Source organism: Uloborus diversus, chromosome 3, assembly GCF_026930045.1.
Source record: "Uloborus diversus isolate 005 chromosome 3, Udiv.v.3.1, whole genome shotgun sequence".
NCBI classification, from domain to species: Eukaryota; Metazoa; Arthropoda; class Arachnida; order Araneae; family Uloboridae; genus Uloborus; species Uloborus diversus.
Window position 1 is genome coordinate 213,322,863 of NC_072733.1, and position 12,468 is coordinate 213,335,330.

Here is a 12,468-nt window from a genome sequence, read left to right on the forward strand (position 1 = left end):
ATTTGTGTCTTCAAAAAGTAGAAACGTCATGGAGCAAAGTGAAAAAATGAAGTAATTTTCTGATGAAATATTTTTTATTCAATGAAAAATATTTGATCAACGGAATCAGTAAGCAAAAGTTAATGAATAAATGAAAAGTTGCTGAAACAATGAACTAAAAATTAAATTAATCAATACATGAAGAAAAATAAGTTGGCAAAAGAGTGAATGAATTTTAAAATAAGTATATTACCTAACAAAGGAATACAAATAAATGAATAAACAAAACAAACTTTCACTTTGCCGCATATGTACTTGACTAATTGTACAGTATTTAATACAAATACGCTTAATATTAACGAAATACTTGACCGAATATTAGAAGTGCCCAGTATCTAAAATTTCAATAAGAAATTTATCATTTTATAGCAAAAATTTGACCTTCAAAATAGTGCAATACGAGGATCAATTTTTGAAAATTGCCTGTGTTTTCATATGCTTTAACCTTTGGTGGTATTTTTTTCTTGACTGGAATAGACTAAGTATGCTACTATATAGTTAAAGTATTACTCTGTGTGGCGCTGAAAGATGAGTACAATATTTCACTTTGCCCCACATTCCCCTACTCTAATGGATTAGGAATAAAGCTGTTGCTAAGTTCAATCTTCTATCTTGCCATGACTGCAAATACCTTCAAAACAATTTCACTCCCGACTCTTTGCCCCTAGTGTGGTCTAGTTACAGATTTGGATTTGTCCCATCTGTCTAAGTGTCCTTCTCTTAGTTTCACTCCTATCCGGGATTGATACTGGATGAGTTGAACGGCCTTGATTCATAGATTGTAGTCATTTTACTCGAAACGGGATTGATACTGGATGAGTAGAACGGCCTTGATTCATAAATTGTAGTCATTTTACTCGAAACGGGATTGATACCGGATGAGTAGAACGGCCTTGATTCATAGATTGTAGTCATTTTACTCGAAACAAAGATTGATAACGTGTATTGTGAAGCTCTGAGAAACTGAGCTCCGACTCAGACAATGTTTACCTCTGTTTCGGAAAATTGGGAGGGGTCATTGGCGCTAAATTGAGCTGAGAAACTTTCTTAGTTCTTCAAAAATATTCCAACTAGAATCCGTGCCAATAACCACTTCTATTTTTCACTAAACTCCCCTAAAACCGGTAAATATAGTCAAGGTCACAGCTCAACTAACCAGAGTTGCATTATATACATGTACAAATAAAAGCAATTAAAAATAGTTAAATTCTACAATCGGATGTTTTAAGGTTCTAAAAACAAACTGCTTTAGTGCAAAAAGAATGGCTCAAGACAGTTTGACAACGGAATAAGTTTCCGACTGCTCTTTTACGTAATCTTTGTTTTGTATTTTCAGTGATGCGCCGATATCTTAAATACATAACATTTTTAAAAAGTACAATGATGCTACATTTTTCTAATCAGTTCACCTTTATGTAAATCCAAACTGCATTTCAATCGCTAACGAATTGTCATTCCTCAAGCAAAATTTTTCAGGTATGACTAGGTAAAGTCTGATTTAACGGAAAGTTTCTCAATTCGTCCAGGGGGAGGGAAGGATCTTCGGTAAAAACATTGAAACTATTTTAACCCAACTGACCCGAACCCCTTCAGAGCTGCAGGGCCCGATTAAGATATCAAGAGGTCCTAGGCAAAGTACTTTTATTGGGCCCCCTGTATTCAAACGTTATGGCTAAAATTGTTTCAGCCAACGACTAGACTAAATTTCAGCCATTTGAGGGCCCCTAATTATCGGGGTCCCTAGGTCGTGGCCTATTCAGTAATCAGGCCTTACAGACCAGGTTTCCGGTATACCGGACATACTTCAAACAGCTGCTAATCATTTAATAATCTATTAAATTTCTTTAGTTTATTCTTTACATTCTGCTTATCATAATCTGAAATAATTGTTTAGGGATTGACAACACCGACAAATATGGTTCGGGAGATAGAGTGGCTCATCTTTCCAACCATGGAGTCTCATCTGAAAAGTGATGATTTTCCCCCGATTTTTTAATTATACAATCTTTGATCGTTTCAAACGCTTACATTGTTTTACAATTGAAGGACATTTCATAACGGAGTTTGGCATTTTATATTTTTGAAATTAATATTTCATATTAAAACGATAATTTCGCAATCTTTTTAACGTGCCATAAATTAATTTCTCCCACAAACTTCAAATTTTGTCGATAATATACCCTTAACCACAGTACACTGTACTAAGTAAACATTTTTGGTCAAGTATTTCATAATTCGGACTCAAGGGGAGGAATGAAATTCCAACAACACCCGTTAATTCAGTCCTTCCATGTTTATAGTAAAAAAGCTTTGAGTAATTTTTTGCGGTAGGGCAGAGGTTCTTACAAGTACCTTGGCAAAAATTTTAGGTATATTTTAAATCCAAAACTCAGGGAACCGATATCACAAATGTTTACTTTTCACTAATGGACAAAACTCGTTCTCTCATGAAACTAATGCGGGATACTCAAATAATATTTTGAATTTTAACTTCTGAAATGCTCAAGTAATGCGACATTTCCGAACTTCTAACTACTCTGACTGAAGTTGACCGAATGCAACCTGTTCCTGTTAGAGAAAGCCACTTTTATTTTAGTAGTATAAAAATAACGGCCTAGCTCATGCGAAAAATTCGCTGAAAACTGTCTAGCGATTTGTTTAGGATGTAGAAGATCCTAAATTTACATAGCTACTTTTGAGTAGAACACTAATGTTAGCTATAGGGTTCCTTCGTATAATCGAACTTTATACGATAATCCGAATTAAATTGGGCCAGTATTTTCCGTATTCTGGTGTCAAAAATACTCTTGTCGTTTATATTATGCAGGCGGATACATAATCCAAATCTGAATAATCAGGGTAGGTTCAAACAAATGGATGAAAGATCTTAATTTAAGCTTCCACTTTTTAAAATTTAAAAAATTATTCTTTAAACAGTAAATGCTACCTTAATCTTAAAGCGACGACAGTGAAAGTCTCAAAACTGGAGCTAAACACAAGATCGAGTAAGATAACAGTTGGGGTTTTTGCAATCTGAGTTGCCGGAGAGCAGTTTCTTCGCAGGTATTTTTATTGTAAATAATCTAAATTACAAATCTAGAAGAGGCAAGACCATGGGTTCTCAATGCGAAGTCTTGACACATTTTAATTTCACTTTTAATGGAAGAAACATCTTAAGTTCTCTTTAAATTTCCTATGTACTAAGCTGGATATTTTACTAAAAAAGAACAAACTTCTTGCGGTTTGAATTTTATTGATGACACTAAATTATACATTCATCTTTAAGACGAAATATTTCGTTTCTTATAAGTGAAAGATGGGTTTCTTTGAATTATGACAGGTAGTTTGGCACAACCCACAGTAGATTTGCTATTTCTGTCTCGTATGGAGAACATCACTTCCATTGGACCCTATGAAAATAAAAGTAGCGCAATAAGTTCCTCGCAAAAAAATTCAAAATGAGTTAAATATTTAAAGTGCATTCCCCTAGCGTGTTAAAACATTTTAATTTCTAGTCTTACGCTGCACAAGTTACAGTTATGCATTTCTTGTACTTAGTTTCATGTTTAAAATGGTGTATAAGTAAGCTTTATAACACGCAAGTGGCGTCCGACTAAAAATTGAAGCGTTTATTTCAAAAAGCAGCCTAGTGACAGACTAAAATTTTGAAAAAGCATTTACCTTCGTATTGAAGTCTAAATATTACAATGTTTTAAACTAAAAAGGGATACATATTTAGGTATCTTTCAATAAAGAACGTTGTAATCATTACGTTTAATATGGCGATAGGTTTTTCTAATACTAGCAATTTTGTCGCCCCTATGACTGGCTTTTGAAATATACTTTTTAATTGTTCTTAACACTCAAATACTATATGGTGCCTAAATCATTAAAAGGGATCTTTGTGCTGCATACAAAACCTCAAAAGAGCATTGCAGTCACATTGTCTATCGAACCTCTCCAATTTCTAAATTAAGTGAAATTAGAAGTGTACAGTTTAAAATCTGTCTTAACGTCAAATTAGAAAAAATGAGCGAACAAACACTTTATACAACTGAAGACTTCTGTACAAGAGGTAAGCTCCACATTTTAAAGACTGCAATAAGAAAAAGTTAAATCGAGCTAGGGGCATCTTTAAAGATAAGACTAAAACCAATTTATGAATTTTGAAATCTTAGTCATTTTGCGTTGCAGCCTCTCACTCCAGTACACATTAAATCCAAATATTTAGATTTGGACAAAATGAGAAGCGTGCTAAAAATACTTTAGTTTCATAGTATGCCGAGGTATTGAGGAACTGCGTCTGCATTTCCTAAAATGTAGCCTGCTACACTTTCCTTTAATTGTTCACTGAAATCTAGTGGATCTTTGAGATTCCTCGTTCTTTTAAAGAAACTTTACTTACACAAGGGTTCCATTTAAACCTACAAGACTTGTTTCAGCAAACGTTAGTCCTAAAACAAGGTCTTCATATTTTCATTGCTATTGAAAAATAAACGCAAATGTTATGCAGTGATACGTAAACACCAAAACTTCAAAACTCTGCACACATAATTTTAACAGCTATATTCTCCCCCAAAAGGAGATAAACAGCCAGTGAAAAGTGGTGTAAGTCACAAAACACTGCGTTTCATATCTCTGTGAATAATAGTCGTGCTAACTTCAAACTTTGTTAAATTTTGTTTCATGGTGATTATCTGCCTGAATATAAGTTAAGGGACCTGGGGCCCGTATAAAAAGTTAAAACTAGTATTTTGCGACTTTCACTGCAAACTTTATATTAACTCTGCATTCGATTTTGAATATTTTTGCAACTAGAAGTATATATCTAGGACTAACGGTTGTGAAAATAAAGGTCTTGCAGGTTAAAATGGAACACCCTGTATTAACAACCGCGATTCGTGGAGCTATCTCCTTCTTGCACAGTGGTCGACAACTTTCTCAGAACAGACGCTAGAGGGGGAAAAAGCAGTTTGAAATGCATTGCAAATACGGGCAAGCAGGTAACGTAACTAGTATACATTGAAAATTGTTGGCAGCATATTTGGAACAAACTCGAGCTGTGTCTGAAAGAACACAGAACTGCGAATGCGACAATCCTATTGATCCAACAGCAATTTTTTCAAAATTTGAATGCGGAAGGACTTCGATTAATAAAACTTCGAATAAGTTACTTCAAATCTAGAAAGGTTTGAAAACTAGCCATTTTAAAAAAGGCTATAGTTACCATTTGTAAAATTTGAAATAACCATTTGAGTTTATTTTCGGAGGAATATTTAACTCTTTTTTTAAAGACAAAATTACTGTACCGATAACATTATCCCTTGACATACAAAGACATCGGGGAGACTTCCTATGATTGTGTATTTTTAAACCGATGTCCGAGACGGCGGGCCCTATCCCAGAAAAAAATGAGCATTCAGCTTCGGATGGACGCAACCCGTTAGTCTGTTCACTAAGTTTCTATTCAAAGTGTGAAGCTATGATGTTAATCCGAAGCAGAGAGATCTACAATAAGGCTCATTGTGTTATGGGCTTTTTATCCAAAATGTTCAAATTTGTTTCGAGCATATCGAAGTAAACACTTCCATAATAATGATACCTTCCGATGAGCTGGGCATGCTATTTTATTTATTCAAATAAGGGTGAGGGATGCCGGTTTGCCTGACCATAACTTATTTGAGCTCTGCCAATAAAATCTATTGAAACATTTAGACTACTTAGTTTTGTTATGGGAGCTCGACTATTTCTAACCTTCTCGTCGGGAGTTATTTAAAATTTGCAATCCCCGATTCATTTAAGTTGAAAAAAAAAATCAAAGAGTAATCTATTAAATCGAAAATTTAAAAATCATTGCTAAGCAATAGCAAAAATACTAAAATAAGTACTTTTATACGTTGAGTTGTTCATGCACCTAAAGAAAATTGAAGTCTCACTCTAAGACAAAAGACTTATTCACACAAATTAACTGAACTTTTGAAATACATATTATCTTAAATAGTCGTAAATGCAGGACAGCTAAAATCAAAGTAAAAGTTGCATAATTATATTTATCCTCAACAAAATTAAACTCGAGTTTAAATATTTTGGATTACAGTAAAAGGTAAAGCTCATAAGTCTACTTAAAATCATTACTGGAATCAATGTTGCAACTTTCTTCAAATTAATGACAAAGGGAAATAAAAATAACTTATGCATGGAATAGTTGATTTCTGGCTCTTCCCTGGGGAAGAGCCTTTTAGGACCGGAAAGTCAAGTAAACTTAATGTGATAATTAAAGGAAATACTGAAGCAATAAAAGACAATTAACAAGATTTTTTATTTGTACAACCAGCAATATTTTATTTTTACCTAGTTGTATTAGAATTATTTAGGGTTTTAAATTAATGGTTTTATTTTGTGAAGCGTTAAAAGTAAAGTTATCTTTACATTAGTGGTCAAAAGTGTAACGTTTAGAAATTTTGAAAACCCAAACTGCTGCTTTCGTTATATGCTCCTAAAGAGCATTTAGCGAAAGCAATTTACCTTTTTTTAAAACCAAACATTTTGATGGCTACAATGTTCGATGTAAGAGTTGAAACTCATGGCAATAACCTTTGAATTTCAATGTACGAACAGTACTTTACTACTTAAAGTAAAAATATTTCTTTAAAACCAATTAATCACTCTGAATAAAATCTCAAGTTTTCCTCGAATAAAAGAAATCTATAAATGACTTGTACTAGCAGTAGCCACCGAATTCTTCACATTAAGTTTTACTTTACGCTAGACTAAAAATTTAAGGAAAACATCGAACGACAAAAAGTGAAATTGTTTAGTGTTCCAGCGTCAAAATTAGTTTACGCCAAAAGCAGAAATTTTTAAATTTCTGCTATTTTAATTCATATCTAGTCTAATTTTGAATACAGCAACTAACGCTCACGAATGGTAATATCGTCTTGTTATTGCTATACATTTGCTTATTTGAATGAAATATTAACAAAGTCTAGGAATACAACCAGGAAACTGTATCTAGCTTTAGCGTTATGATGAAACGCTTTATGTTTCACTAAGTTACGTTAATTGTTTTAAAATAGATTATTTCTCGAATTTAGGACTTCAATTCATCTATTTTAATAGAGAATCTTAAACATAGGTTAATTTTATGCAGCAGGTTCTATTTTACACGAAAGTATGCGCGTAATTTTGAATTCCTTAAATCAATCCTAAAACTAAAATAAGTTTTGGTGTAACGTTTTAGTCTTACTAATGAGTACACTTGTTAGTGTATTTATGCATCGAGAAATTAGATTCAGTTATATAAACTATTGAAAATTTATGCATTTTAAATACAAGAGATTGTAAAACGAAGTCATGAAATGCTTACCGCAGGAAAATACTTTAGTATGTCGAAAATGGTGGAATAGATGTACATCCGGCCCTCTTTGATGGGGCAAGACGGCGAGAGATCTCCGATGCAAGGGTCTGTTCCAGTTGCTGGCAATGGGACCAAACGTGAGGCGATATTTGCGAAAGATACGGTTTCCAACTCGGAAGAGTCGAAAGCTGAAATAAATACAACTACGCATTAATATGCTGCAATTTCAACCAGTTTGAACAGAAATTCAAAGTCAAGTTGAAAATGAAAAATCTTAATTTTTAACTACTAGAAAATCCATACGGCTACATTCCCAATTTTCACATTAATACTCTAAAATGGGCATTTTAGGACTAACGTACGAGGAGTTGCGACTGTTAGACTAATTCATCTCTTCGGTAGTTTTGAATTGTTTCGCGAGTAGAAACAAGCCCATGAAAATCACCTCGATTAGATTACACACTACTGTATGAGGAAAGATAAAAAGCTAAGCTTCAGAATTCCTCTGAAGCTTAGCTCCTTTCCTCTGACGAGTTGTTGAAACTCGTAGTTTCACTTTTCCCCTGGCAGTTAAATGCATTCCTTTTGCTACTAATAATCAACCAGATACTTTAAAAACCCAACTGACCGCAGGTAACTACTTTTTTGGCACAAAGAGTATTACGCTTTTGATGTAAAAACAAAGTGTTCTCGCATGGTATTCTATACCGCTAAAGTATAGCATACTATTTGTTCTACCCTTCTGCACACCTCTTCAAGAAATAAACGGAAAATGTACAAAGTCTTGAACACACTTTAGAGCAGGAGTAAAAGAAAGTTTTCTTCCACGGCTTACCATTCAGTGTAAGGTTATTAACGTAAAAAGGCAAGGATAAAGTAGCTATTAATGGTGGAAAAAAAGAGTTCCACTAAAAGTGTCAAACAATTTGCGACTAACTAGAAACATTTCAGTTCTAATAAAGATTATATTTTAATTATGTCATTTAGCGTAGCCCGAGTAGTGACACTTTAGTACGATTTTATCGTCTGATAATCCTAAAACAGTTCAAAACTATAATTCTACAATATAGTTCAGTATTTTGTAAACGATCTGTACCTCAGAGCCAGATTAACGTCAAGTCTAAAACGGGTGATTTTAAGGTTATTACTGCGTGGTATGATGAATCCAGTTTCACATAGAGCCCGAGAACTTGGCTCAAATAAATCCGTAAATAAGTGTTATTTAAGATGTTAAACAAGTTACGAAGTTTTCATTCAATTGTCTAACCTACCTCAAAACATTGAATGTTCATTAACTGAAAAAAAAAGTATTTCCCACTATAGAAATTTTATAATATTTGAACCACCAAGCATAAGATCTTTTGAAAATTCATTTTAAGCTTCCTTTTCCGATCCCGCCGATCGGAAGAATGCGTGGTATGTAGGAAGGAAATTAAGGATACTAAACAGAGATTGAAGCATATCTTGCATGCTATGATTTGTCTTTTCGTGAGTATGTACAATTTTTTGCAGGTAGGCGACTTTCGACAAAGCTTCCTTAGTGGAGAAAAAGCCGAAATTCATTCCGTCTTGTGAAACTTAGATAAGCAAACTCACGAGAAAAAAATCCTGCTCGTATTAGAGATTAGGAAGTTAAGTTGACGCTGTTTTAAAACTTTATGGTCACCATTTATTTAAAACTTTCATGAAGACTAATTCCATTCTATTATCTCTTTAAAACAAGGACTAATCTGTTTTATTAAACACAATCAGTGCTTGCTAACATGGGTTTTCAATAGCAAAGTTAAGCCAAAAAATTTAAATGATACAAGTCATGTTTGGTCCAGCCACCACCCGACTAAATACTATTAGAGTTTGCCCGACCTCAATAACTTTTCATTGACTCCTTATTTAAATGTTAACAACCATCTTTTGATTTGCATAGTTTATCTTATTCCAGCAAGTTTTCAATGAGAAATTAACTGCTACTACATTTACGAAATTGAAAGAACTATAAACATTCTACGTTCCATTGTGTATATAATCATTTAAAGTTTAGTACCTTGCGTGAACTAACGAGACTGATATCCAAGAGTTGGACAATTCAACAATTAAAACAGCATTTAAGAACTTTCAGTACCCGAGTTACCATTCACTCAGAAAAGTGAAAGTTATCTAATTTATTGACTATCTGAACTGTTATCAGAAGTAACTTTAGTTTTTCTGAAAGCTTCAATGACAAACCAATGAAAGCTGCAGATTTTATTAAAAACGCATCATTGAATAGACATTTGCGTGCCCACTAGCTGTGGTTGAATGAGCAACTTCAAACTCGGGGCAAAAGACTGTTCCAATACACCTTATTTTTTCTTGACTTACAAATTAAGTTAAAAACTCAAGTGCCGTTTATATAAATACAGTGTTTGTTTTCATTGAAGTTTTAAAGATCTTTTACAGTTAAATGGAAAACACATGCCCAACCTTTGCCGATAACACATTTCCAGCAGATATTAAGCAATCTTAGTAATGTTGTCATATTGCTCCTTTACTCTTATGTAAAAAAAACGCGATACCCAAGACTAATACAAAATTTCGACATATGCCTTACGCAACTCCTCATGAGAATCACAGGAACATATATTCATGCATTTTAATTTCTAGACACTGTATTACAACACCTAGAACCATGCAGCTAGAGGATATGAATGAGACATCGAGTTAAGAACCCAAATTTTAGAAAATAATCTTGAGAAAATGACGCAACCTCCCCCTCCCCGGTCAGTTATCTCTGTTCTATTTAGAAGTTAAAGTTAGCTTTAGCACTAGAATCAGATCGATAGTAACTTTGTTTAAATTAAATTGAGCTCATTGGAATGATTAAAACTATTCAGAAATGTGATCTAAAAATCACACTATAAAGTTTGATGTAACAAGACTATCTGGGGCCAATTCCGAAAAATTGGGTTTGCAGATTTTAAAACGAATTTGTTAATCTGCGTGACAAATACGTCATCAAAATACAACTTCATTATATTGTGCAGTTTTGTTTTTCCGGTTTATTCGACAGACTAAACGTCACAGAAACGACACCATTGCACTGCACAAAAAGATGCAGCTTTTAAAGCTGGAAAAAAGAAAACCGATGGAGAAGGGAAGTTAAGTTGTCCCTCAATGTTATACCTTACAGAGTCTAACATTACGTACAAATTTGGACAGTCAATAAACTTATTTGGAAATTAGGGGGATATTTGAACTAGCTGTTCAGTACTTATTTCAGTGGGAAAGATTCGACGATCATCGAAAGCATTTCAACTCCAGAAATAAGAAACCGGTTCGCTTTTGACACATTAGTAGGAAAATTTAAATTCAGCCACACAACTTCAAAGAATTCCAAGTCAAATACAAAGATCTAGAAATAAACAGCTCAAGGAGGATTTAAACGCTTTCCCGTGCTCGTTTAAGTAGCGAAAAAATAATTTTTCCCCTCAAATATGCGATGAAAGCGGTATTAATAAGTTTCACTTCTGAAGTATTAGATAATGTGTACAATCAACTGAATTTCAAGCGATACCCACACAAAACCCTACCGGGTATTTCTCATACGCAACCTCTTTCTCAGTCGTATAGCAATTTATGACTGTCAGAAGTAAAACCGATTACAAGAAAAAAGTATGCCAGTTACAAAACAACCACCGTCTTGAAAATAAATGTGAACTTGACAAAATAATTTCCAGTATAGTTCTAGAAAACCCCAACGCTCCAAACTTTTTTTTTAAAACCAAATTTCTACTAGCAGGTGAACACCAGAGAAATTAAGTATCGACGAACACTAAAATTTCAAATTGAATATAAACAAATTTTGAAAGTTTCGAATTCAATACTCACGTGCAATGAAGGCAGCTTCGACGTTCACTTCCGAACCATGCTGCAGAACACAAGTAGCCCAATCATCAACTAAAACGGGGTTGCATGGCTCAATAGAAAGACTTAGAATATTATCGCCATCTAAAAAAAAAGGTTAGATTAATCAATAAGTAACAAATCAGGAGAGAAATATGGACTCGTTTAAAACTAGTCTTACTTATGCAACTGTTGAAAGGCACCGGTTCAGCATGGGCGAGACCAAGAAACAGAATCGCAGCAGCAACAACAAATACGGAAACCATAGCGTTAAACTTTTTCGTCCAACAACACAAGGAATTTTTTACAAGCTGAAGTGAACGTAGATCAAAGCTCGACAATTAAGGGTTTATAAACTGGCAGTATTTAGTAGCTTCGTTGCCAAAGCACACTTAGAAATAAGAAAATTGAATTAATTATCATGTTATTCTCATTTTGCGCTATTTTCTAGACACATTAGGGAAAATCTCATAAAGTAAATGTTTTGTGAAACAACTCGAGACTGTTTAAAGTATTCTTACCGATTAAAATGTTGCGAAAATAATTTTGTAAGCGACTATCACAATTTCTCAAACTTTTTTTTATTAAATTTCATTTATATAGGGCCTCCGCGGCTCTGTGATAGAAGCTTCGTCTTCTAAGTGGTTCGATCCAGCTAGATACCCTAGGTGTCATCCCTACTTGTGTTGATCCAGCTAGGTACCCTGGGTGTCATTTCCCTACTTGTGCTGTAAATCTTTAATGTGCTTGTCCGGAGGCAAGGCTCATTGTACGCAGTCCTCTAGTTCTTTACCAATAAGACGCACTAACTTCTGTATAAAATAAATAAATAAATTTATTTACATAGAAGCTAATCAGCTCCACATATATAGAAGACTGCATACTAAGCACATGCCTCTGAACAAACACAGGAATGATTTACGACACCAAGAGTAGGAAATAACACCCAAAGTGGCGATGAGTATCGAATCCACGACCTCCGGTACACTTCGATCACAGTTTCCCTTTTTACTTCCTTTTACAAAAAAGGAAGTATTGTATTCGCGAAAATATTTTCACTCAAACATCGACCTTAATTTCCATTTTTCTCACCCCCGAATGAATGTTGAGTTTTTTTTTTCGACCTGACCACACGTGGATATATATGCCTTGGAACCTACAGACACCCGAAATCTAAATTATGACGATCCCCG

The 12,468-nt window shown here is 34.1% G+C and overlaps 1 protein-coding gene across 1 annotated transcript; it reads right to left on the bottom strand.

The window, feature by feature from the left end:
• Positions 1-3,320: 3,320 nt before the first annotated feature.
• On the bottom strand, positions 3,321-11,541 carry LOC129219164 (uncharacterized). The gene is made up of 5 exons (XM_054853485.1): positions 11,457-11,541; positions 11,261-11,380; positions 7,402-7,584; positions 5,095-5,105; positions 3,321-3,449 (listed from the first exon to the last, which is right to left on the bottom strand). The coding sequence occupies exons 1-5, from the start codon at positions 11,539-11,541 to the stop codon at positions 3,321-3,323; spliced, it is 528 nt and encodes a 175-aa protein (XP_054709460.1).
• Between the last annotated feature and the right edge of the window lie 927 nt (positions 11,542-12,468).